The 26,801-nt window shown below is 35.4% G+C and overlaps 4 protein-coding genes across 4 annotated transcripts; 3 read left to right on the top strand and 1 right to left on the bottom strand.

Moving 5' to 3' along the window:
• Positions 1 to 1,223: 1,223 nt before the first annotated feature.
• On the top strand, positions 1,224 to 5,049 carry LOC116122332 (beta-glucosidase 18-like). The gene is made up of 12 exons (XM_031408194.1): positions 1,224 to 1,690; positions 1,776 to 1,842; positions 1,921 to 1,979; positions 2,064 to 2,139; positions 2,227 to 2,301; positions 2,409 to 2,496; positions 2,749 to 3,001; positions 3,137 to 3,252; positions 3,476 to 3,728; positions 3,880 to 3,982; positions 4,129 to 4,237; positions 4,562 to 5,049. Exons 1-12 carry the CDS (start codon positions 1,517 to 1,519, stop codon positions 4,806 to 4,808), a joined length of 1,620 nt encoding a protein of 539 aa, XP_031264054.1. The 5' UTR covers positions 1,224 to 1,516; the 3' UTR covers positions 4,809 to 5,049.
• A 4,703-nt stretch (positions 5,050 to 9,752) lies between these two features.
• LOC116122275 (TIR domain-containing protein-like) lies at positions 9,753 to 10,514 on the bottom strand. Its single transcript, XM_031408149.1, has 2 exons — positions 10,018 to 10,514; positions 9,753 to 9,870 (listed from the first exon to the last, which is right to left on the bottom strand). Exons 1-2 carry the CDS (start codon positions 10,512 to 10,514, stop codon positions 9,753 to 9,755), a joined length of 615 nt encoding a protein of 204 aa, XP_031264009.1.
• A 6,264-nt stretch (positions 10,515 to 16,778) lies between these two features.
• Positions 16,779 to 22,109, top strand: LOC116122341 (COP1-interacting protein 7). Its single transcript, XM_031408205.1, has 9 exons — positions 16,779 to 17,165; positions 17,281 to 17,457; positions 17,684 to 17,796; positions 17,964 to 18,007; positions 18,103 to 18,155; positions 18,265 to 18,417; positions 18,511 to 18,716; positions 18,852 to 20,509; positions 20,601 to 22,109. The coding sequence occupies exons 1-9, from the start codon at positions 17,107 to 17,109 to the stop codon at positions 21,636 to 21,638; spliced, it is 3,501 nt and encodes a 1,166-aa protein (XP_031264065.1). The 5' UTR covers positions 16,779 to 17,106; the 3' UTR covers positions 21,639 to 22,109.
• A 2,660-nt stretch (positions 22,110 to 24,769) lies between these two features.
• LOC116122360 lies at positions 24,770 to 26,273 on the top strand. Its single transcript, XM_031408221.1, has 3 exons — positions 24,770 to 25,031; positions 25,428 to 25,633; positions 25,730 to 26,273. The coding sequence occupies exons 1-3, from the start codon at positions 24,942 to 24,944 to the stop codon at positions 25,986 to 25,988; spliced, it is 555 nt and encodes a 184-aa protein (XP_031264081.1). The 5' UTR covers positions 24,770 to 24,941; the 3' UTR covers positions 25,989 to 26,273.
• Positions 26,274 to 26,801: the final 528 nt, after the last annotated feature.

Here is a 26,801-nt window from a genome sequence, read left to right as displayed (position 1 = left end):
TAGACACGTTTCAAATTTTTTTTAAAACAAATAAAATTATAATATAATTCCACTATAATATTTTACAAACCAAATGCATGCTGAAGGCCCAATTTAATTGGCTTTGTTTTATCAACGCAGCAAAGTTCTGGGTTTTATCTCGCAGTCCAAGTGATCCATGATAAATGGATTGGTTCAGTTAGATCATTTTATTACCCAAATTTATATTTGGTTTTCGATTTCGGCATTGTTGCGACCCTACACCACCACCATTCTCTTCCCTAATCATCACTTACCAAAACCCCTCTAACCCTATTCTCTCCAACCCCACCAATTGCAGGCAATCGAGCGATTAGGGTTTACATAGCCGCCCCTTCCAAGTCAAATTCCTGTCAATCTCAACCACCAAATGACCTATCGGTCTCCTCTCTTCAAAAGTCAGAACAGCCTAGATTGAGTTTACTCTCTATTCGTTGTCGAAATATAAATTTAAGTAATAAAGTAGTATTTTAAAAGTCTATGGATGGAAAAGTGTCATCAAACCATTATTTGGGTGGGGAAAAAGTTGTTTATTCTAAGCAAATAATATAATAAAGGAATCCATCTTTAAGTATATGTAAAAAATAACATATACATATGATAAGAACTTATATAATTAATTAATTTTAATTTTTTATTATAAAAATAATACATATGTTTTATAAACTTGGAATCTTATGTATAAGACAATTGCTTAATGACAAGCCCATTCGTTTGTAGCTTTAGCTTGATTAAGTCATATGATAATATTTATTTTTATTCCAGTATTAACACGTTACCCACATCAAGCCAAAATAGACAGGCTTGAAATCTTTGAACAATTTGATTCCTGTAAAATCAATTGGACTTTGATGTAAAATCACATTTACATAATAAAATATTACATATCTACTTTCTCTACCATCCAAATTTCATGTAGTCTAAACAACACATGGACCGATGGACGCGCATTTGATATCATCTAAACATTGTAATATAAAAAAAATTCTATTCATATTAAACAAATCAAATAATTGCTAAATAAATAATCATAAATTGATATAATAACGAAGAAAAATGGATATATTGTAAGATAAAAATATATTTTATATTTTATCCAGCGCCAGTGGTGTTGAACCGGAATCATGTTGAAAGAAAATTCAACACATGTTAAATATAAAAACACATCCCAACACGCCAGATATTAGAAAATTACCCACATTCATTTTCAATCTTTCAGCCAAACAAGAATGATATTCTGATTTTTCAGTGATTATTTCTTTCATATTTCATTTACAAGAGACAACAGAATTTCCCTCGCCTGTATATTTTTGACAAGCCGGTGAATCGTTTGAAGATTAGATAGAATAAGGGTCGATAGCGCGAGAATGTTGAATATGTAACTGTACCATACATTCAATAAGTTTTTAGTAAGCCGACAAATTTTTTTCTGAACATAAGAATGGTCCCATGAAACAGAAATACCCAACTTGGTTGGAGTGTTTTTTGTCGGAAAAAAATGGTGCTCACTGGACTTCACTTGTATTTCTTGCTTCTCCTCGGACTCCTCCTTCTGCTCCACCTCTCTTCTTCTCTTTCTTTTCGTGAAATTTCCAATCAAAATGATGAAGATGTCAAAAGGTCTCAGTTCCCAGATGGGTTCCTCTTTGGCACTTCCACTTCATCTTATCAGGCAACTCTTCTTCTCTCTTTCTTCCTTTGCTTCTACTTTTAATTTTTATTACTTCCTTTTGTTATGTTATCTCTCTTTGTTGCAGGTTGAAGGAGGGTATCTTCAAGATGGCAAGGGCCTCAGCAACTGGGATGTTTTCTCTCACCTTCAAGGTAAATTTAAATCTTGATACAAATAAACCAAGTTATTATCTGAATCATGTTCAAATTTTGATTAATTGATTTTTACAGGAAACATAGAAAATAATGATAATGGAGATGTTGCTGATGACCATTACCACCGATTCTTGGTAAATGATTCGTTAAATTTACTCATTTTTTACTTACCTGCAACTTCTGTTCAACATATATGAATTCCTTATTTATTTTCACAGGAAGATATTGAGATTATGCATTCACTTGGAGTAAATGCATACCGATTCTCAATTTCATGGGTTAGAATTTTACCAAGTATGTTCTTAGTAGCAATTAATTGAATGTTACTGTAGTGAGATTAATATTCAACTACTTGATGATAATGTTCTTGAGCTGTAACAGAAGGCAGATTTGGTGAAGTTAATCCAAGTGGAATCATGTTTTATAATAACATTATAGACCATCTCTTGCTCAGAGGTAATATCCTTCTCAATGAATCTGACTTAAAGCACTAGTGGTTTTTTTTTTTTTTTTTTTTTGGTACAATTTTCTCGAAGATGACGAATATGAACTGGTTAATGCAGGAATTGAGCCGTTTGTGACCATATTCCATTTTGACTTACCACAAGAACTAGAAGATAGATATGGGTCTTGGCTCAGCCCTCTAATTCAGTAAACTTCTGTTCACACTCTATAAGCTTTTCTGTTTCCCCGAAAAAGAATGCTCGACTCTATTTTAAATAGGTTCTGAAATATATGCCTAGTAACTAAGTTCTATCATTCTGTAAAGGGGTTTCTTCAATACTTTTGCTTTTAAGATTGCAATACCTGGTTGCTCTATGATCCGTTAATCCCTTTCTTGTTCATTAAGTTCTGATGAATCAGTTTTGTTGGTACAGTATGTGATTTTAAGTGTTCTTGCAGGGAAGATTTCGTACATTTTTCCAAAATATGCTTTGAGAATTTCGGTGATCGAGTTAAGTACTGGGCAACCATCAACGAGCCGAACCTGTTAAGTGAAATGGGATATGTTAGGGGATGGTACCCTCCAGGTCACTGTTCAGCACCATTTGGAAATTGTTCTGCTGGCAACTCTGATGTAGAGCCCCTCATTGTTATGCACAACATGTTATTGTCACATGCCAAGGCTGTTAAGCTATACCGTGAGCAGTTTCAGGTAATAGAACGAGCTTGAATACTAAATTGTTAAGTGCTTATATGGCATGAAGCAGGGACATCAAATGCTTCTGGGAGAAAATTGGGTTGAGCTTATAGTTATAATTATCTTTATAAAATTGTGATGTTAATGCAGCAAACACAAGGTGGTTCCATAGGAATAATTGCGAGTTCACACATGTTCGAACCCCTGAGAGATGAAGAATCAGATCGAAAAGCTGTGAGTAGGGTTCTGGCTTTCGTCCTAGGCTGGTAAGTCGCAAGTGCTTGTGTGAATCAAATTACCGAAGACTGTGCTTGACAATGCTTATTTTTTGACGAAGCACTTTGCTCAATTGAGCCGTTTTGTAACTTATCTTCAGTTTTATAGAAACTGAAAGTATTTTCTATCTTTTTTCAAATCTCATCAAATACTCCTGTGTACAAAATGTTGAAGGATATGTTTACAAAGGAAGTTTGGGTTTCTGTCTTGCAGGATGTTTGATCCCTTAGTATATGGAGATTATCCACCAGAAATGCGTCAATATCTTGGAACTGAATTGCCTAGTTTCTCCCGTGAAGAAACTAAGTTGATCAAAGGTAGTACAGATTTCATTGGCATCAACCATTACTCAACTCTATATGCCAAGGACTGCATCCATTCTGCTTGCAGTTCAGGCAGCAATCATGCAATCAAAGGCTTTGTGTACACCACCGGAGAACGAGATGGAATTCCAATCGGAGAACCAGTGAGCTAACATGATTTTATTATTAGTAATATGAATTTTTTGGCTACATACTTCCCATTCAGGCCGCAAGTTTTTTAGCAAAAGAATTTCGTAATATTTATAACATTTTCTTTTATTATCATCTAACAAGGTTACATTTGGTTTCTGGCAGAGTGGAAATCCAGAATTCTTTGTTGTTCCAGAAGGCATGGAGAAACTCATTAACTATGTTAAGGAAAGATATAAAAACATGCCCATCTATGTGACAGAAAACGGTATGTGCTACAAGTATGCATGTGCCTATATGCTTTTCTTTTAACCTATATGCATCACAAAAAAGACGAGGAAATAAAAAGACAAAAATTAAAACCTTATTCCCGATTTCTCATTCTGTTTTCTTACTTTTCCATCTCTGGTGTAGGGTATGCACCACCAAGGGAACAGAGTAAACAAGTTGAAGATTTGCTTCAGGATGTCAAGAGAATTGAGTACCATAAAAGCTACCTTGCTGCTTTGGCTAGAGCAATAAAGTGGGTATCTGATCAAATTATTCTCCTAAATGTGTATGCTCTTTACATATACCTTGAAAAAACAAAAATTCAGGGCATTGAAAAAACGCGATATTGATCAATGCTTATTTTATAAGTTCTGGAATTGGCCACACTGTATTGACCAGATTCATGAAATTAATTATTGTTCATTCATTGCAATATGGGTTGTAATTTGATCATCTCAAACACAAAGCCACCTCAATTGAATCAAATCACCTAATCCAAATCAAAGTGCCCAGTTTGGTGTCATTTTACTTTTAGAATTAGTCTATTTATAAATTTTTATTCTGATTTAATTGACAGGACTGGAGCTGATGTTCGAGGATATTTTGTTTGGAGCTTGATGGACAACCTAGAATGGATAGATGGTTTTGGCACGATGTTTGGACTCTACTATGTCGATCGCCAGACTCTTGATCGGACTCCAAAGCTTTCTGCTAGATGGTATAAGAATTTCCTCACCAATATTACCACTCCCAATGATATAAGTTCATCCAAAAAGAAGTTCTTTGTCACCAGATCACAAAATAGAAGAGTACAAATATATTGATTATTATGTTGCCGTATGATATGGCTGAAAAATGAAGTGGTATGTGCCATTTGTTGTAGTTGTAGACTTTGTTATTTTATGAAAGAATATGACATGTTAACCCACGCACACTAACCAACTAACACTACATTCATTTTGTATCTGCACACTAACCCACACACACATTTCCTAGACCAAACCAGACCTATAAATGTTTATTCTGAAGTCATGATATCAATTGGTAGTTTAAATTCTGTGTTTACTGCTAAAACCCACTCAGTAGTTCCTCTTACACTAACTTCATATTCTTTATGTTTGTGGATGTAATAGGGCAAGAGATGTTGATAAACCTTAGCCTACTGTTTTTGATGAGCCCACACCAGGTCTAAAAACAATTTGTTTAGCAGTTGAGACTAGACTTGATGTGGGTTCATCCATAAACAACATACTACAGTTTATCAACATCTCTTCTCTTATATATTGAAGCTGAATTTGTCCCACATCGTCAAGTTTTTCATTCTCCCATGAAAATCCCCATATAGGCTTCCCACAATGCTGTTATTGCACTTAGTTTAACCAAGTTAAGCAATCATAGCTTCTGTATGAACCAGTTTCTCATATTCAGTGAAACTATTCTTTATTTGGTAAGTGAAGAAGAACAGTGAATATATAGTCCCGATCACAGTCAAGTGTGGGTAAAGAACATCTTTTTGTATTACGAAATTAACCAGTGATTCGCTTCATTGAGCTCGAAAAGGGCTTTCCATTGTAGGTTATGTTTCATTAAGTCCTCCAAGTTGACTTGAGTGGCTAAGTCAACTTTCAGTAGCGTGACAAGTCAGCAAGTGGTTAGCCTGTTAGTTAGCAGTTAGTTACTAACTTTAAGTGTTAATTAAGCTGTATTAATAAACTATATAAAAGCTGTGTTTCTGAAAATCAAATGGATTAATGAAGTTGGAAAGTTTCCAGATTTTGTATTTGTTCTTTCACTATTTATTGAACTTGGTATGAGAGTCAGTAATTGTTACATACCCATTTTCACTTTATACACAGACGTGCTTGAAGAAGTTTTCTTTCTTAAAATCTATTTTGATATTAAATAGAGAAAAAAACAATTATTGCTCAATTGAGGGAGTTAGAAACCTCCAAAATTCAAATAAAACATTTTATGCAAATAATTATTATATTCCTTGCAATAGAAATCTAGAAAATATATATAAGCTTACAACCATAGTTCCCTACTAAAAAACAAAACACAGTTCACAATTTAAACAAACCAAACTACATGTTCAAACCCAACTAAAAAATCCGAAATAAGTGGCTAATTTATTCAACTTAAATAAATCTCATCTATATTTTAATATAATTTATTTAAATTATTGAGATAAACCCAATCTTAATTAACAAATAAATCCCTAAAAAAACTCCTAAAGTACAATTTAATTAACATTTATCCATTATCAAAATAGATGCGTAACAATCATGGAAATTTTTTCTTCATTTTCCAATTTGCCGAACAGCCTTGAATAGACCAAAAAATTGAAAGGTTATCGTCTCCAACAAGTTCTCGGTTTTTTTTAAGTTGAAGTTGTCTTATAAATTTTTTCAATTATCGTTTTAAGTTTTAACCATACCTTATGAAACGTTCAAAGTATCTTTTCTAGCAAATTATTCTTTTTCTATTATTAAGAAATTTATACATATGATGAGTGTTTTAAAACTTGGCCTGGCCCGGTCGGTTCAATCGGGACTTAGGGCATTCACTAAACTAGGTTACTAATTTCTCTATTCACCAAAAACCCTAGACATTAAGACAATGATCAGCGAACAATTGAAGATCGGAATGTTGGGTTTTTTAAAGAGGAAGGGCCAGTGAGTACAATGGTGGTGACAAAGGTGATTTCTGATGAGTAAATCGATCGAAAATCGAAAAAAAGGACAACGGCAACAGCCTGAATTTGCCGGTGATTGGCGAGGCGAACAAAGGTGGGTTGAGATGGGTTTTGGCCAAGAGGCTAAGAGGAGTATTTTCAGAGTGATGGAGAGGGTTCTCAACGTCGACGATGACGACATTTGGCAGAAATTGAACCAATTTCCACTAGATTTTGGATAGATTTTATGGGAAATGAGCTCAAGGGATGATTGAGATTGCATTTCGTGTGTTGCCACCACCAACCAGTCGACTGCTGATTTGTATTTGGGGTGTGTTTGCTACATTTCAGACATATAGAGACTTAACGTAATTTTTAGGGGTGTATTTGTTGAATTTTAAACTTTTGAACATCCGGTTTGATCGACCCGTCAAACCCATTAGATCGATCCACCCAAGACCCAATAACTTTGTCGGGTTTCACCCCAGGTTAATTATTAAAACATTGCATTTGATGTAAAGGCTCATAGTAAAAATAGTACTTGCAAGAGTAGTTGTTTATAAAACGGTAGAATCAAGGAAGGTTGAATATTCGGTGACAAATTGAGTAAAAAAATGCTCTTCAAGCTTACTAGAATTCATTTAGAATAAATTAGAATTAAATGTAGTGGTCAATTCCCAAATTTGTCTACAAATATAACCTTCCACCTAATTAAACAAATTAGCATTGAATATTCTAACTTCAAGGACGAAAGAAATTTAAATCACTTATACTTTGTTACTTCTCACTGATCTGATGTAACCTGGAAATAGGAAATGAATTTGCAATTAATGATAATTCGATGAAACTGTCCTATTTAAATATTTTTAGTTAATCATGCGTATACGTATTTGAGAAGATAATTAAGCAATTAATTTAATAGTGATCTGCATGTGACAAAACCACATGTGGTCCTAGAATATTGATATTTTAATAGGCTGAACGACTTTCACCTACCCAAAGTTTGGCATAAAGACAGATTGATACCCAAAAGGTTTGAAAATGACAAACAAATATTTTCTGTCATATTCTGTTAGGAATTTATGTCTGCTAAAAGATAATATAGTAATTCAATTCTCATCCCAAGCCCGTTTGCACAGTCCTCTTACATCATCGATCGATTTTTTGATCGAATTTAACATTTTTTTGCGAAGTTCGGTGATAAACAATGGCACTGACCCTTGCTGGCGCGCGTTGGGAATGGAGATTGGTGAGTATTCCAGTCTTTTCAACATTTTTGTCATTTAACAGATGGAAATTCCTAATAGAACATGACGAAAAGTGAGTGTTTGTCATTTCTAAACCTTTTGGGTATCACTTTGTCTTTATAGCAAACTTTAAGTATGTGTAAGTGCGTTCCCTATTTTAATACTTGAAAACGTGAGCCATGCTTGCTTGATAAATGAAGAAAATTCTAAATGATGCAGACCCAGAGGTTGAAGACTGGTAGTTGAAGAGAATGGTGGTTAATTAACTCTAGGTTTTAAAGTGGACAATTACATAAAGGCAGCTGACATCTAACTCATATATACTGAACAATTCACCAAACTCGATCTCATCAAAATGTAATTCTCCAGTGAACTGAAAGAGGTGCAAAGACAAGTGATCGATGAGAGTTAAGGACTGAATAATTAAATGAAGGAATATTTGAGATGCATGAAAGAGGAAGAGGAAATGAGCTTGGGAGGGGAAATAGTGATGGCTGTGGTGGGATTATGGGGAGTATATTTGAGGCCATCCCTGATGAGATATGCTATAGAAATGCTGCAAGTTTTGCGCAATGCCATTATCAGATTTTTCAGAGCCATGCCTTCTTTTTCTTTCTCTATTTATCTTCCTGTAGCTGCTGGATTGTACTAACAACAAGGTATGTTGACTGAATTTCATGAATGATAATAAAAAAATAAGCATTTCATTGTTTTAGAGAAATATTTCTGTTGATTCAATCAATATATTTGTCAGTACTTTTCTTCACAAATTTCCATTTCTTCTTCATTCTATCCTGGTAAAGTATACGAATTTCCATTTCTTCTTCATTCTATCGACATCGAATTGATCATTAGTGGCATAACTGGGCGATATGATTCTAATTAAGCTATAAATTTCAATCTTGTTTATTCTTCGCCAAAGCTTATAAACCAGTTATTATTTTCTGTGTTCATTGATCGATTCTCGAATAATCGATACCAATTATTTAGCTTGTGTCCGTCTTCACATAACAACAAACTACCTCCATTTTTCGTTTTATTTAATGCATTCTTATCCGATTTCTTTCACCAACGTGAATGCCATAGCTCTCTCTAGTTGTATTGTTTGGCTCGGCATCGTTCCTTATCCAAATATTAGCCCCACCCACCCGAATGATTGACTCAAAGTTAATTAGAAAATTCGAATGAGTTCTTGCAAGGTAACTCAGTGAATTCTCAAACAAATAGGTTTATGAAAACTTTTGTATATCATTTTTATACTATGAACTAAAAATGATTTAATTACTTTTAAGTGGTAGAGTAGTTCAATAGAGATTTTTAGGTGTATTATTCAAGAAATACTGAATTCGAGTCTCTCCTCGATTGCTAATAAAGATAACTATTGGAATTCTTATCCGATCAATAGTTTTAGGGTCTCGGAGAATTAATTGAGATAAAGGCACCCCCATCATTTGAAAAAAAAAAAAAAAAACTTTTCAAAAGCATATTTTTGTCTTTTAGTTAACAATCTTTCGACTTAAATACAACTCATGACAAATCAATTAAATTATATTTAAGCATAACAATTAATAAGAAATTGGACAGAACTATTCAACAAGATTAATGATGAAATTGAACCTCAAATTACACATGATACATACTTATGGAATCGTGGGACATTAAGGCACATTTATTATTAGAATGTACACCAAATTAACCATCCGGGTTAAAATACAACTCAACTCCACCGAAAAAATTAAAGTATTACAATTGAAATTAACAAAGGAATAAAGAAATGGTGTTAAATATTATTATTATTGAACATTAAATTTATTATTATTATTATTTTTAAATGCAGCTCTTCTTCATTAGATGGTCATTGGGGTATTGTTCCTGCGCTTGACCAACCTCCGTTCTTCAGACTCAATCTCCATTAAACTGTTGATCACTATATCTGATGCATTCGTCACAACTTCTGACCAGTTCCTATAAACCATTAATTAAGCATAGGTTAAGTAAAACCCTAGTAAATTAATTAGTTTCTGAAATAATAAGCAATTACTATTTAACTTTAGCAGTAAATATTGTGTGAGAAATAATTAACAAACTCTATTAAAAGGAAGAAAATCATACCCTTTCAAGGAATCGAACGTGAGCCCGACGGTGTACTTCGCCTCTTCAAGAGCCCAGTTAAATCTCTGAACTTCATTCGCCGGGCATTTCCCATTGTCCGGAACGCGAAGTTCCGAAGGTTTGATGTCACAAAATATCGGGATAACCTTCTTCTTTGACTCCATGATCAGAGCCAATTCGTGAAGACAAAAATACGATTCGCAATAATGAGGTGAAAACACAGTAACGCCAACTTTGCAGCCCTTGATGGCACTATTAATCTTGTCAAATAACTTGTCGCCCGGCTTCATGTTCTTGTTGTCCAAGAACGGATGTAGATTAACCCGCGACAAATGATCGTAAAGCAAAGTGGCGACTGTTCGCTTCGTGTCAATCCCTCTGTGATTGATGAACACGTCGCAGGGTTTAATGACACGATTAGCTAAGCGGGTTTGAGGGTTTTGGCGGAACAAGAAGCGGTTCAAGTTGTTCATGGCGGGAGAAGGACGAAATTGCATGGTTGGTCGGCGGGTGTGTTTGTTTTTTTTCTTGAAGAAGTAAGTTTTTGTGAAATCTTTTCTGACAAGTTTCTTTTTTGTTTTTGTTTATGTTGTTGTGTGGATTGGATATATATATATATATATATATATACATACACAGAGAAGGTTTCAAACATTCGTGTTTTCAGTTAAAAACATTTCCCATTTGATGCCTTTTTTTAGGGTTGATTTTGAACGAGAAAGTACAAGGAAGAAGATTGAACATTAAGAATTTAACCGTGTGTTTATTGATTTTGACAGGAGCCGACAGGAATTAATAGACTATATCTTGATTCTTGACTACCTCTGTGTCAATACTTGGAAAATTCTGGACCTTCAAATACGTTTCATGGACTTTCCTCTCTGACTAATATAAAACGTTTCCTTTTTTATTACTTCTAAAACCACATACGTACAAACGCCTAGCCTTTTGACGACACAAATTCCAAATTTTCAAAGCTTTGGCTATGAGTAATCGTTAATGCAGCAGACACAGCTTCAGACACCTTGCCTATTCTGTCAACTTATTTGAATTGGTTCAAGTTCATAATTTCTGAGTAATTTTCCTGTAAGTGTGAAATGTATTGGTATGCATTTTACAGGAACGTTACACACATTCCTAAATTAATAAGAGACAAGACTTAGTTTATTAATCCTATTAGCAAGCTAATTTTGATGAGTGTGCTACGTGGTAGAAAGTCGAGTCAGTTTGGTTGAAAATTATATTTTCAACAGAAATATCATTCAACATTACTTGATAAAAAAAAATATTATCTATCAAGTAATTTTGATTGTTGAATGATATTTCTAGCATCTCTGATGGTGATTGGAATATTATCTTCATCATAAATTCATCAGAATCTCTAGTACTCTGTCAAACTTAAGGGCGAATCACATTTTCCCACCCAAGGTTTGGTGAAACGACAATTTCCCACCCTTCAAGTTTCAAAATTACACTTTCCCACTCTTCGTTAGGTTCTGTTATGTTTTCCGTTAATATTTTATTAAAAAGACAAAAATATTCTTAAATTTTTTACTTTATAATTTTTTAATTAGCCAAAAAGTCAAATATCAAAAATTCAAAAAAAAAATTAATTAGTCCCACCTAACAAGTTATGAATAATGCTATGGAATTGTTTAAAGTTAAATAACCTTAATATTTATTTATTTATTTATAATATCAACAATATCTCATCACTATTATTCAATAATCTAATAAATTTATAATTTTTTTTCATAATATAATGTTTTTTTATTTTTACTAATTAATATAGAAAAACAATATTCCTAATTAATTAAATAAATAAAGGAAAAAAGATATATTTACACTTAAACTAATAAATAATCAAGCAAAGATTTTGACTTAATTAAATTTTAATTTATAATAAACTAATTAAGAAATAAATTATTTAAGGTATTTTCGTATTTTCAGTTAAATATTAACAAAAAACACTCATAGAACCTTACGAAAGGTGGGAAAGTGTCATTTTGCCAAACATTGGGTGGGACATGTCGTTCTCCCCAAACTTAACCACCCATTTATTGCATAATTTTGTATTAGAAGAAAAAGAAAATCCAGTAAAAGCCTAAAAGAGGTTCTCTAGTTTTAACTAGCAATAAAAATTGCTCACAACCTATCTTATAAACTTTCTCTCATAACCCCAACGTGGTAGTTAGTAATTGGTTAGCTTACAATTGGACAAACAAGATCACAGCGTCTAGATAAGACCTATTTGCGAGCTGACTAGCAGTGTCCAAAATAAGCTTGGATTTGATCCTGTCTAGACCTCATGTACTATTGGACCTCTATGAAAAGATGCCAGCTGGACTGGCCCATTGTACAGTGATATCACCAGACACCTCAATGGCAACGTCCGAGACTTTATTAATTTCATGAGGTGGGGTGTCACACTCAACCACATATTAATTTTATAATAAGATGCGTTGATCACCCAAAAAAAAAAAAAAAATATCAATCGTTATGAGTTAAGTATTGTTTTATTTATTTATTATATAAAGCTTGAATATTAAACTCATTTTTAACTATTGTAGATCGTGACACTTCACAATAAGTCTCGTTTTCATAATTATGGCACCTACCAAGAATATTATCATTAATTGGTTGATAAATGATTAAAAAAAATTAATCCTCTGGCTGGACTCGAACTATACCAAAAAAAAAAAAAAAAAAAAAATCGGGCTGCGTTTGGTTCAAAATTTGGGGGTTTTGGGAAAAGTTTTTTGAAAAAAAGTTAAAAAAAGTTGAATTGGGCGGGTATTACGAGGTAAAATTTTAAATTAGTAAAATCTCTTATGTTTGTTTTTTTATAAAATACCCCCTATAATAAACATTAAAATTAACAAAATACCCCTGACCCACCCTCAAACACCCCCAGCCGGCGACCACCATCGGAGGTGGTTGGAGCAGCCGTATGGGCGCATGACCGGTTGGATCTTGCCGGTCATGCGTCGCTATGGCCTTTTCCGGCCAGATCCACGGTGGATCTGGCCGGAAAAGGCCAGATCTACGTCAGATCTGCCGACAAACGTCGTCGTTGATGGTCAACGACACCGTTTGTTGGCCGTCGTGACCGAGTGTTACGGCCAAAGATCTGTCGTCCCGCCAGATCTTTGGCCTTAGATCTGGCCTTCCGGCCAGATCCACCGTGGATCTGGCCGGAAAAGGCTAGATCGGCGCACTGCCGGCCAGATTCAGCCGTTAGTGCGCCATTCTACCAGATTCCGGCCATTTTCCGGTGGTGGTGGCCGGAATCTGGTAATGTGGATTAGTGGGTGTTTTTGTAATTTAAAAAAATATTTAGGGGTATTTAATTAATTATCAAATTTAAGGGGTTAAAAAAAAGTTGAATAATTTTGGGAGTATTATTCCCAAAAATCTGAATTTTTGGGTATTTTACTGTTTAACTTTTTTGGGAATACTAAAAGTAGTATTCCCAATGTTAAACAAACGCACCCTGATTAAAATTTAAAACTTTCTTCAAACTATAGCAAAGTGCAGTGCACCAATAGATACACCAAAAAGAATGCTTATCAATGAGGTAAATTGATAGCAGTGGTTGCAACTTCAAATCAAATTCATAAATTAAGAAGATTATAGAGACATGGACCCAGACCCAGAAAAATTTCTGGTCAGCTATGGGTTTGTGGTCATCATTATTACAGACAAAATGTCTTTACCAATTCCAGGTAGCTTATAACAATCTTCATAATTCTTCTTCAGCACCATCATCATACACTTCTTATCCATTCAGAACATATTTATATATACATGCCGACACATTTTTATTGAAAGATTTTCATAAAATACCCCAACGGTTCCCTCTTTCTAAAAAACCACCATGACATGATGGTAAAAGAGTATATAGCTCCGTTTGGTTAGTTTTTGGGAATACTATTATTAGTATTCTCAAAAAAGTTAAACAGTTAAATGCCCAAAAACTCACAATGTTATCCAATATTATTCAATTTTTTTTTAAACCCCTTAAATTTGTTAATTTAATTAAATAACTCTAAATATTTTTTTTCGAAATTGCAAAAACACCCATAAACCCACATTATACCAGATTCCGGCCACCACTGCCGAAAGTTGGCCAAAATCTGGTAGGATGGCACACTACCGGCTTGATCTTACCGGTAGTGCACCTGATCTAGCCTTTTCTGACCAGATCCACCGTGGATCTGGTCGGAAAAGGCTAGATCTTTGACCGTAACCAGACGTCAACGATAGCCAACATATGGTCGTCGTTGACCATCAACGATGGTCGTATCTTTGGCTGTTGTTGACGAGCAAATGCGGCCAGATCTGACTGTCAATGGCCAGATCTAGCCGTAAATCTGGTCTTTGCCGACCAGATCCACTGTGGATCTGGCCGAAAAATGCCATATCAGCCCACGACCGGCAAGATCCAGCCGGTCATGCACCGATACGACGACTCCGGCCACCCTCCGGCGGTGGTGGTTAGCTGTCCATATTTGATGGGTGGGTTGGGGGTGTTTTTGTTAACTTTTAATGTTTTATTATAGGGGTGTTTTGTAAAAAAAACAAACATAGGGGGCATTTTTTATTAATTTGTAAATCCTACATCGTAATACCCGCCCAATTTAATTTTTTTTAATTTTTTTCAAAAAACTTTTCCCAAAAACATAAAAATGTGAACCAAACGGAGCCATGTGTTCGAGTTTCCTCAGCAATAATAGGGGTAACCATTGACAACTAGAGCTCTTACCCGGTTGGCAGTTCTAGAACCCCGAAAAATTAGTTGAAATGCATGTAAGCTAGTCTGGACATCCTCAGTGATTTAAAAAAAAAAAAAAAAAAGTACCCCTAAGATTTAGTTAATACAAGAAATTACCGAAAACTTCTCTGGCACCTAAACATTAAGTAAGTCCATTAAAATATATATAAACTTACTAATTTATCTTCATTTTTATAAGATATGCCGGATCAAATGACTAAATTATCTTTGGGCATTAACTTTCTTTTGATGAAGTTAAGGTTTGAGGGTAGCTTTTTATGGTTTCCTGGAAAAGGGCAATGAGTTTGAATATTAACTAAACCTAAGGGTAGAATCACAAAATATCCCCATTCTTATTTATCTTACTTGCAAGTAAAATTTTACAAAGACCTTTCTTTCCTTCACTAATTTCTAAACTCCAATTTCTTATTTAGAAAAAGAAAAATGCTAAAGTTGATTTCCTTGTAACCTAGACAAATCCATTTTTATGCAGCTTTGCTTCAACCAGAAGGATATAAATTGTAAAGTGACAGAAATTTGAAGTTAGAGAACTGGATTTTGATTTTGATGATTAAGAGGAGGCGAGGTGAGGTGAAGAACGATTTTTACATAAAATTAACATCAAGGGGTTGACTTGGTGGCCAAGGAGGTTTACTTCATTTTGATTTTTTGGGTTCAAATATTGGGACCACCTATCACATTGTGACTTATCTAGGTATTTGGGCTTGTAAGATTTTCAATAGACCTCGGAGATTAGTTAATTGGGTATCATTTTTTTTTTTTTTTTTGTTATGACTAGAGTGTATAGACTAACTTGTGCGCATCTCAATTAATCCACAGGACCTATTGAACATCCTACAAGTCTAATGTTCTAGGTAAGCCACAAATGTAATAGGTGGCCGTAAGGTGGTTTGAATCCAAGAAATTAATTAAAAGAGCAAACTTTTTTAACCGTCAGACCAATCCCTTGAGATTTGTTGAGTATCATTTTTACATTATGAACATTACTATATATTCAACAACCACAAACAATAATTGAAGTGTAACTAATAATTGCCTCACCTGTGGTTAGATTGAAACTACCTAAGTACATTATAAGGAAATTCACTATGGCCTCTCAAGAGTCGAGTCAAGCCAGCTCTTTATTTGTTGGAAGAAAGCTCTTTTTAAACCAACAATTAAGCTCTAAGTAAGTCTTGCCTATTGACAATTGTCATATCAACTCACTTCCATTCCAACTTTTTAAGGAATCAATAACATTATTTATCATATATATTATAATATTGTAGTGATTTATATTGGGACCTTGATTAATTCTCTTAACATAGAAGAATATCTTATATTCATGACAAAACTGGTTTGATGATATCAAATCTCTGGTTCAATTAACTAAAAAATTTCTCTCTTTTGGACCTAGACCAATATAAATTTGTTTTTAAACTTCACACAAACATTTTTCGTTCAAACGAGATATCCGGGCCAATGCATCTACTAAACATAACTCATTATAAACTTGATCTCTTTTTTCTTTTTTGTAACCGAGGTATCTGGGTCAACACATCTCTACTAATTCTCGGGATCTATTAAACATCTTATAAACCCAAAGAACTAAGTAAATTATAAGATTATTGTGATAAGTAATCCCAATATTTGAATCCAAGTTTAACCCCACACTTGGGATTGGATAAATTGAAATCTCGATGATGTAGGATGGGACATGGTTCTGAGTGTCAACATTAGAAACTGAGATTTATTCTTTGCCCACTTACTCACTCCACCGTTGCTGTAAATGACCAGGAGAAAAGCAAGAAATTTGAGAGAGAGAGAGAGAGAGTAAAGCTTTCTTTGTTTGTTCTCTTGAATGATAAGGTTACTGAAAGCAGAAAAAGAACTGACCTCTCAACTAACTTCATACAGAACTATAAAATAAAATAACCAGTAAGTAGTAATGTAAAGTAACATTACATCATTACCAATCAGGCAATCATTCTGTATCTGATCTCTCACTCAAAGCACACACATCAAAATCAAGTACCTTAGATTCATTCAAATGGAACCCTTCATCAGTAAAAGAAATGAGTAAAAGAAAAATATCATGAAAATCCATTTTTCTGAAACTCCCATGTGGCATGTGCTCAGATTCATCACCACCTGCCGCCACATTCATTCTCTCTCTCTCGCTCTCTCTGTGTAATATCAGAAAGAGTTTACACTTTTTTGCAGGAATATTGGAACTAAAACACTATGCATAACCTGAGACTTTGAACTTCCAAAATTACATCCAACTCTTTCTTCAACATTCAACTCTCTCTAAAATGGACTCAAGAACTCGTCTTGATTATGCTCTCTTCCAACTCACACCCACCAGAACCAGGTATAGCTTGCATTTATTATGTAGAAAATAATGGTGTTAGTATATATAGTTGAGTGTTGCTCTGTTAATGGTTTATTGATGTGTTTTTTGTTGGGACATTTGTGGAACGATGAAGGTGTGATCTGGTGATATTTGCCGGTGGTTCAAATGAGAAATTGGCTTCCGGACTTCTAGAGCCGTTTCTTTCACATTTAAAATCTGCTAAAGATCAGATATCCAAAGGAGGGTATTCCATCACTCTTCGTCCAGTGGGTTCAGATGCCTCTTGGTTCACAAAAGCCACTGTGCAAAGGTAAAAATCCTGTTGAGTGGGTTTGCCGAGACAAAAGTCATTGAGTTTCTGGATTTGAGTTGCCTTGTCATAAAAGGGATATATGCAAATAGTAGGAAAAAAAAAAAAAAAAAGAAGTTCTTGATTTTTCGATCTTATCTAGATTTATCACTGTGAGATTGATACTTAAAAGCATTTCTGATTCTGGGTCATAATCATTATGACAAATAATATGTATTTTAAACAGATTTGTGAGATTTGTGAGCTCACCAGAAGTTCTTGAGAGATTTGTTTCGGTGGAGCGAGAGATAGTACAGATTGAGAATGAATTGGCTAATGCAGCAGTAGGAGATGAAGATGGTATGCTTGCAGCTATTTTACATCCTTCAATGTACTGTTATGCCATAACTTAATAAGTTCTAAAGCACAATAACTCTGAAACTTAATGCAGAATTTCCAACACAATTAAAATGTAAACTGTTGCATTGCCTACTAAGTGATTCTGTATACGAACTTATATTTGACAGGAAATGAAGGTGGAAATTTCCAAAAGACAGTTGCTTCATCTAAGGTTAGTCATTAATATAAAAAGAAATTGTTTTTTTAATGCTTCTTTGAAAGCTCTATTGAAGTTTTGGACGCCCTTGTTATGATGCTGCATTTTAGTGGAAAGGCGAATTCAATGGAGCCGACGATGCTGTGCAGGAAGAAAATTCCAAGTAAAATATCTTAGTTTTTCAGTTTGCTGTATCTGGTGACAATACATGCTTCATTTTCTGGATTTATATTCTCAACAGTATTAATTATTCAGCTGTGGACGATGAACAGGATCCGTCTTCAACGTGCTCTGGAGACTCGGAAGGCAGTACTTTGCAAAGAGCAAGCAATGGCATACGCCCGTGCCTTGGTTGCCGGATATGAACCAGGCTGTATAGAGGATCTTATTTACTTTTCTGATGCCTTTGGAGCTTCCCGTTTAAGGTTTGAAAGAAAAGCCTAATTATTCTGGTCAATTAAGTGTTCTACTGTAACATATTCAAGGAGGTTTTAAAGAGTGTGCCCTGTTTTGTCTAGGCAAGCATGCATAAATTTCATGGATTTGTGCAAGAAAAAGAATGAAGATGGACTCTGGATGGATGAAATCGCCGCGATGCAGGCCTTCTCTCAGCCAGAGTTGCCTTACATTGCAACATCTGGAATCATTCTTGCGGGTGAAGATAATGATCCTACAGGGAAGCAGATCGGCTCAGCTGATGGATCAGTGTCTGACACAAATCATGGTATGAAATATGAATGTTTATTTTTATTTTGTCTTCAAATGATCTTTCAATTCGCGATCAATGGTACGCGTTCAAACTGGTTTAAGCACCTTCTTCTTCTTCTTATCTTTGAAGTTGATAAAATATTTTGTGCAGATAATAATTTGCCCACGGATGGAAAAGCTCAAGTGCCAATGTCATGGGCAAACCATATTCCTCAGTACATGCACAACTTTCAAGGCCCCATGGTTCACCAAGTGACGCCGTATCAAGGTTACCATTTTCCAGGTATGCAGGTACCTCCACCATATTATCCAGGGAACATGAGGTGGCCTCCAAATGCGGAAGATTCTAATCTGGCGCATGATTGGGAGGTAGATGATCGAAGAAATCATAAATCTTCCAGGAATAGGAAGAAATCTTCACGTAAAAGTCGGGAAACTTCAAAACAAGATGAATCCACTGAGCCTAGCGATTCCAGCTCTGAGAATGAATCAAATGAAGATATCCAGAATGGAAATAAGCATTCTTTGAGGAAAAAACATGGGAAACAATCCTCAAGAAAGGTTGTTATCCGCAATATTAATTACATCACTTCTAATAGAGATGGAGAGAGGAGCAACACCGCTGAGGAAACTTCGGACGATGATGAACTTATTGATGGGAATTCCCTAAAGCAGCAGGTAGAGGAAGCCGTTGGCTCATTGGAGAAACAACATAAATCATCCTCACACCACCGCAAGAAAGATGGGGTCAAGAGGTCTAATGATGCAGTTAAAAGAAATGATAACTGGGATACTTTTCAGAGTCTTCTCATGAAAGATGATGATACAAATTCTTATGGAATGGATCCACACCCTGTATATATACAGGGTGAATATTCCACACATAAGAGCTCAAGACCGGGAAGGTCATTTGAATTCAACATGGAATCTGAGCAGCTGAGAAAAGAAAGAGCAGTTGCAAGTGATTCCTTTGTTGCAACAAAGACAAATACAGGTAGTGAAGGGGAGACTCGCTTTGGAAACTTAGAAGCAAGTGAATATGGCCGTCCGGTTGTTAAGGGAAGAGATAGCACACATGAGGAGTTCTTATTTTCACATAGAAATGGGGGTTCAGGGAACTATTCACAAGCTGCACTATCTGATTATGCCAATGCTTCTACTATGATCAAAACTCAAAAGGAAGGAGACTGGATCACTGGCAACCAACCAGATAGATCAGCAAATCACTGGCAAACAAGTTTTGAAGGGGATTTTGCTTCATCAATGGCTGGCGACAGTTTCCACCGCGAGAAAAGTAAGAAAGATGTTCTAGCTGATGACTCTTTTATGATCCAAGCTCGGCCGCTAGTAAATGATCAATCTGATTCTCATGTAAGGTCAGATATAAGCATGGTTACAGACATTATTGAGGCTACTCTATATGAAAATGAGACACCAGAAATATCTCATGATAAGTCGGAAGCTTTTGGCAACCATGAGCCAGATGATCTTTACATGGTTCTTGGGCGTGATTCAGCTGCAGAGCAGGCTGCAGCCTCTTGGACACCAGAAATGGATTTTGAAAATAGTATTGTATCAACCAAAGCCAATGAAAATAACTCTAATGCTGAAACCGGTGCTGGGGATAAACAAACTAATGGTAAGGGTGCTGGCAAAAGAGGAATTCCTGGAGGAAAAGTTTTGACTAAAGATGCAAGGTCTAAACTTCCAAGTGCTTCTCTTGGCAAGAGCAAAACTGACATCATATCAAGGAGCAAGAAACCATCTCCCGGAAACAGACCCGCAGTTCAGAGAAGTAAATTTGATAAGGTACTAAACTAAAGCCAGCCTGCTTTTCTTTCTATTCATTCTTTATGTTCAATTGTTTCTATAAACTTTGTTTTCCTCTCCTTACAAATAGGAAGAAGAGAACAGGAAGAGAATGGAAGAGTTACTGATTCAGCGACAGAAGAGAATTGCTGAAAGGAGTGCTGCTAATGGTGGTTCAGCAACAGTAAAAAGAACTCCGACAGAAAATAAATCTTCCATAGCCTCAAAGAAGAAAGGAAAAAGTGAAATTCAGTCCCCAACCAAAGAGTCTGCCAAATTACACAAATCAGTCTTCAGGAGTTCCACCATAGATCGCCTAGCAACTGCGCGGACAACTCAGATGGTGTCACCAACGCCAACAAAACCAGATCAACCCAAAAAGCCAATTTCGAAGTCAAATGGTACTACAACTACCATGTCACAGAAGACTGCCGAAGCTGAAAATAAGAAATCAAGTGCAAAGAAAGTGAAACCTTCAGATAAGAAAAATGGTCAAGAAATGGTAAATGAGGTTCTTTCTCGTCGTAACTCTGATGTTCAAGAAAAGCAGGATAGCATGGACGCCAAGTCAGCATTACCAATTGAGACAACAGCTACACAATCAACTCACCATACCAGTGCCATTGACGATTGCAAAGACATTAAGGGGTTACACAATATTTCTTCAACTGAGAAGATTGAAGGGGATATCAATTCACAAAGAAGTACCTTGGATGACAGAAATTGTAATGAGAATATGATTAATAAGCCCTCTGCACAATTGGATCGCTCAAAAAGTGATGAAGAATTATCCAAGGCACCTACAGGTCTTTCTGAAGATACAAAAGTTTCTGAAGATAAGGTTGCATACGTTTCTGAAACGACCGTGCATCCTGCACCAGCATCACTTGACAAAGGTTTGAACTCTTCTAGGGTAAATATTGAAGAAAGTGATGGAACAAATGAAAATTTCCGCTCTGCTGAAATTTCGGAGATAAAAATCTCAACTCCCCCACCTAGTGAAATTATAGCAGAACCAAATCACTCCAGAAAGAAATGGAACAATGAAGACAACTCTCCAAAAGCTGCCAAAGGGTTTAGAAAACTACTTTTATTTGGAAGGAAAAGCAAAAACTATTATGTTGCTTGATCTCATAGACTTCTAGGTTTTCTTTCTTTTTTTTTTTTTTTTTTTTTTTTTTTTTTGTGCTTGCCCCTTATGTGTGTGCATTTCATGTCATGGTGCCTCTGCCTTGGAATGTGGGTTGCTCAAGAGCTGAAGGTGGAGCAACCAGTCGAACTATTGGATACGTTGCCAACCTTTGCCACCATGTGACTATCAAGAACAATGTAGACGGCTTTCATACACAATAAGGCCTCGAGTGTTTCTGCCATGAGAATCGTAATGTAATTTATGGGAATTTGAGTATCTAGTCTGAGAGTGTAAACAGGTAATCACTTTATTTGTTATTCCTTTTGAATCTGCATTGATATGTGCCGAGTCCTTTTTAGATCACTTGTAATCTTCATTTTTACTTCTGATTGTTTTCCGGAAAGCTGGTAATGACTTTTTGCTGTGAATGCATTTTTAGCTAATTTCTATGGCAGGGGAATTCAACTTGTACTTTGTTTTGGTTGACAATATAGTGATTTGGTAACTTAAACATCTTAGGATCTTACCATATATCAAATATCTCAATATGAAAATATCAATTTCTACTGAACCGTAATGAAATAAGAGAAGCTTAAGCAGCTACGGTAGCCTATACATCTTCATATTCCAGAAGTTTTCGGTGACCAAGCTTACCTATCGCACAATCGAAAGGGACGATTTTCGAATGACAAATTACCACTGTTACAAATGCTGGAACCATTAGTACCATTTGATATTGAAACAGTTTGAACCAATGTTTGTTTTGCACTTCACTTGGGGCTTAAATTTTGTTCAAGATCCGAAGGCTGTGTTCTTCAGCTATTTCATCCATCGAATTCAGCTTCGCATCATCTGATATCAAACTCATTCACATATTTATCAGACTGCTGAAAAGTTTCCTGTAAAGAAAATTGAGCAAGACGAAAATGCACTACCTTAACATTCTTTGAATTGGATTAAAGAAAATATAGCACAATTTCTCTGTACCTCTCCCAGCCAATATCAAAAATGTTGGTGGCCAATTATTAGGAACCCAGCCCATGTAACAACCCGACCAGGGGATCGGGTCACAATTTGACCGGTCTAACCAGTTTGACCGATGATTAAACTATCAATCCAGTAGGTTTAAAATATAACAAACACACCCTTGATAAATACACATCAGTCTCTTCAGGTTTGAAATCCAACAAAAACACCCTTATAGACAGCTGACGATCAGTGGCCAATCGGACTTGGGATGTTGGGGGTTTTTGTGGGGAGATATCGGTGAGGCAAATGGAGGGATTGGGGTGATTTTTGGCACTAGGAACAACCCGAAAAAAGTAAAATCGCGAAACCCTAAGGGTGGCTGATGCCTGACGACGATCGGTGAGCAATCAAGGTCGGTGTTGGGGTTTTTAGTGGGGAGAAGCCAGTGAGGCCAATAGAGGGTTCAAGTGTGATTTTAGGCACCGGATTCCACCGGAATGAGGGAGAAAGTCCTAGAATGTGAGAGGGGTTGAGCGGAAGGAGTGGGGATGTTTGTAATTTTGAGGGTCGGTTTTCTACCTTTGCCGGTTAAACCGGTGAAGGCCCCAAGTCTAGATCTAACCAGTTAAACTAATTAGGTCGGGTTGGTTTCCTAATTAGTGTCGGTGGCAATCAACATTGCACTTATAGAAAGAACTAATATTCGATGCAACAAATGTATTTGCAACTATCCAATGAGGGAGGATGTGCCAAACACGTGCGATGACATGACGAAACCCTTGATGAATGGTTGTAGATGGATCCATTTTACTGAAGATTTATTTTCGCAGAAATCATCTATTAAGATACCGAGGATTACAATTTTTTATAATTTCGGAATTGGATGGTTTTTAAATTTCAAAAAAAAAAAAAAAAAAAAAATCGAATGATTTTGAAGCATTTTGGTGGCCAGATATTCGGTATCTAATGCTAATCGCCATTCCTTACAAGATTTTGACCAGAAGGGAAAGCTAGTCAACGATCAATGTTCCGGACCCCACATCCATGTACTAAACACACGTGGCAAGAATCTGTGGCACACGATGAACTGTACACAGTCTGTACTGCAACGCCAAATCATATCAGAAGCCCAAAGACAAGGACAGACAACTACCACCGAAAGCAAGGTCCCACATGCTGTGCTCCACGCTTCTGAATCGTCCGTTTCACGCATCAGAGTAAAACGTAACATCAGCCGTTGGATCTACCAGTTACCTCTCAACGTGAAAAAGCTGGCCCCCTTTTTGTAAAATGTAAGCATCCAATTCTCCTCACCGTCACCGACAATCCATCAATCACATCAAGAAAAAGGCAAAATCTCGATTTTACCCTTCTAACTAACTTCTATTTTCAGCAAACAACAGTGCTAAACATACTTGTGCCTTGTGCTCTGAGTGATTGTGCCTTGTGCTCTGAGTGATTGTACCCTGTGCTATTTTTCGAAGCTTCTAATTCTGACAGTTTGTACTTTCATTTTTTCCGATTATTTTAACGTTTTTTAAAAAACTATTTTTTTGGAACTTATTGTCATAAGATAGAGTTAATAAATTTTCCTCCTGAAGTTTAATTTGATTAAAGACCCAAATAGTTTCTATAATAACAAAAATCCCCTTGCTATTAAATTTTAGGTGTTAAAATAAAAGGTAAAAGAACAATTTTATAAATATTTATTAACTTCTAGTAATATAAATTCTAATGTTTTACTAACAATTTACTAAGAATGTGGAAATTTTTGTTATTTCAAAAATCTCAACAATTTTTTTTGTTATTATATGAAATCTAGGAGAGTGTATTTTATTTTTTTTACTCTTAAAGATAATTTTACAAAACTATATATATTTCTTATTTTAGAAAATCAATTTTTTTGGTTAAAAAATTATAGAAATTACACAAAATACTTTTTTTTTTTTATCTAAAATATATATTTATGAAATAATTTGATTCAAGTGATATTTTTGTATAAAATTTATATATCTAAATTTACCTGTAACAGTGTAACAGCCATGAAAAAGCAAAGAATATTATGTGAAGAAGAAGGGCATTTAAGGATTTTCTTATAGCAGTTGAAATACTCATGTCAATGAGCTGGTATATTGTCTTTATCTTTAGGTGAATACATACCATTCTTATTTTATTATTTATTATTTCTGCATATTTTTCTGGTTTGTGATTTCTTCTTCAACACTGTAAGCGTTGTTGTATATTTAGAAAGAGAGAGACTTGAGAAACAAAGTGTGAAGAAGAGGTAGATCTTGTTTAGCATTTTTGCAGTGCTACATTTCATCCATAGCAATGGCTTCAAAGCTCATCTTGATCACAGTCTTTGTGTTTGATCTCATTGCTTTTGGTTTGGCTGTTGCCGCTGAGCGAAGGAGAAGCACTGTGAGTTTCTTAACCAAAGCTTTATATTTTGTGTTTCCTTATAAAAGACTGAATTATGGGGTCTGCTTCATTTGTTTGTTTGTTTTTTTTTTTTTTTTTTTTTTGAGTAAATTATTTTGTTGGTTATATTTGGGATAAAAATTGTCAGATCTACTGGGAAAAAGTAATATTGTTGGCTCATTTGTTCAAGGAAATCTATCAGATCTCTCTGTTTTCATTACTCTCTCATTTAATATAGGGCTTTTAGTTATTTGTGTGCGGAGGAAATTATTTCCTTAATTCAGATCCTTTTGTGAAAGATGCAATTAATTTGAGCCTAATAATTTTGATTAATATCAGCTGCATAAGTGATTATCTGCAAAGGATGTAACAAAATTATGATATGTTTAATTACAGGCAACAATCAGGCAGGATAATGAAGTGAATTATAACTACTGTGTCTATGACTCAGACATTTCAACTGGGTTAGGTGTTGGTGCATTTTTTTTCCTCATGGTCAGCCAAGTCCTTATAATGGTGGCCAGTCGATGCTTCTGCTGCGGAAAAGCTTTAAGCCCGAGCGGTTCAAGGGCTTGGGCAATCATCCTTTTCATAATATGCTGGTATATTACATCAGAAATTCAGAAGATTTGATTATGCAATTGATCCAAATACATTTGATTGTTGATTGATTGTTTGTTTGCAATAATCTTTTACAGGGTGTTTTTCCTGATAGCTGAGATATGCTTGTTGGCGGGTTCAGTGAGGAATGCTTATCACACCAAGTACAGAACCATTTTCAGTGAGAACCCTCCCTCTTGCCAGACCTTGAGAAAAGGAGTTTTCGGGGCAGGCGCCGCCTTCGTTTTCTTCACTGCCATAGTCTCCGAATTCTACTATGTTTGCTATTCCAGGGCCAGGGAGAGCTTCCAGTCATATGGAGGCGAAACCGGTGTCGGCATGGGAGCCTACAAATGAGCCTTTTCCAGGGCGATTTGATGCATTGACTTGCACACTCTTTGATGGTTTTTCAGTTGCATTTTGTGTATTATGTGTTCAGTTTAGTCATTGATAGATCATATTCTCCATTGTATTCATGATTATTTTTTCTTTTTTGTTCTTTAACTTCATTGATGCTACTGTTAAATTTTTGAGTGTCATATAGGTAAAATTATAGAACGATGTTGTTTGTGTTAAATATACTACTACATGTAATATTCTTGATAAATGTATTGAACAACTTACATATTCTCATTTTGTCAATATGTCCATCAGTTCTTGTACTAGTTTTGGTGTTCTGCTCTGCATTTCAACACAAGTTTATCAATTAATCTGAATTTTCTTCCAGTTTCTGTCAAAACCAAGTTCCCTTTTTCTATTCTCTCCAATTGGAAGCTCCATTTTTATACAAGAAGAGCACACTGGAACCTGAAAAGAAAAAGGGTCACAAACAGTTGGGCCTATTTTGTAGGTTTTTTGAAAAATGTTGTTTTAAAATATTATCTGAATAGGATAGGATAAGATAGGATTAAATCAAATGGGATACTGTAGAATGGCTGGCAATCGCCATGATGGTGCACGATCAATTGGGTCTGGCCGAAAACGACCAAATCTATTGTCAGAATCTGGTCATCATTAATGATCAAATTGGTGCACGACCAGTTAGATCCAGTCGATCGTACGTCATTCCAGTGACAACAGCAGTGACCAACGATGTTTGTTGGCAATCGGTAAGAGCTTGGGTGAGTGAGGGTATTTTTATTAATTTATAAATTTTATCGTAAAATGTTT

The sequence above is a fragment of the Pistacia vera genome, unplaced genomic scaffold (genome assembly GCF_008641045.1).
Source record: "Pistacia vera cultivar Batoury unplaced genomic scaffold, PisVer_v2 Contig133, whole genome shotgun sequence".
NCBI lineage: Eukaryota > Viridiplantae > Streptophyta > Magnoliopsida > Sapindales > Anacardiaceae > Pistacia > Pistacia vera.
The sequence above is the reverse complement of the archived record's forward strand: the minus strand, read 5'-3'. Positions and strand labels throughout refer to the sequence as shown.

Bases quoted from the DNA above. Each gene is read 5' to 3' on its own strand.
- LOC116122332 (XM_031408194.1), top strand. From the start codon at position 1,517: ATGGTGCTCACTGGACTTCACTTGTATTTCTTGCTTCTCCTCGGACTC. The intron at 2,302-2,408 runs GTAATATCCTTC...TGGTTAATGCAG, and splicing joins AGACCATCTCTTGCTCAGAG to GAATTGAGCCGTTTGTGACC. The intron at 3,983-4,128 runs GTATGTGCTACA...TCTCTGGTGTAG, and splicing joins CATCTATGTGACAGAAAACG to GGTATGCACCACCAAGGGAA.
- LOC116122275 (XM_031408149.1), bottom strand. From the start codon at position 10,514: ATGCAATTTCGTCCTTCTCCCGCCATGAACAACTTGAACCGCTTCTTG. The intron at 9,871-10,017 runs GTATGATTTTCT...AATGGTTTATAG, and splicing joins ACGTTCGATTCCTTGAAAGG to GAACTGGTCAGAAGTTGTGA.
- LOC116122341 (XM_031408205.1), top strand. From the start codon at position 17,107: ATGGACTCAAGAACTCGTCTTGATTATGCTCTCTTCCAACTCACACCC. The intron at 17,458-17,683 runs GTAAAAATCCTG...TATTTTAAACAG, and splicing joins ACAAAAGCCACTGTGCAAAG to ATTTGTGAGATTTGTGAGCT. The intron at 18,156-18,264 runs GTAAAATATCTT...GACGATGAACAG, and splicing joins GTGCAGGAAGAAAATTCCAA to GATCCGTCTTCAACGTGCTC.
- LOC116122360 (XM_031408221.1), top strand. From the start codon at position 24,942: ATGGCTTCAAAGCTCATCTTGATCACAGTCTTTGTGTTTGATCTCATT. The intron at 25,032-25,427 runs GTGAGTTTCTTA...GTTTAATTACAG, and splicing joins CTGAGCGAAGGAGAAGCACT to GCAACAATCAGGCAGGATAA. The intron at 25,634-25,729 runs GTATATTACATC...AATCTTTTACAG, and splicing joins ATCCTTTTCATAATATGCTG to GGTGTTTTTCCTGATAGCTG.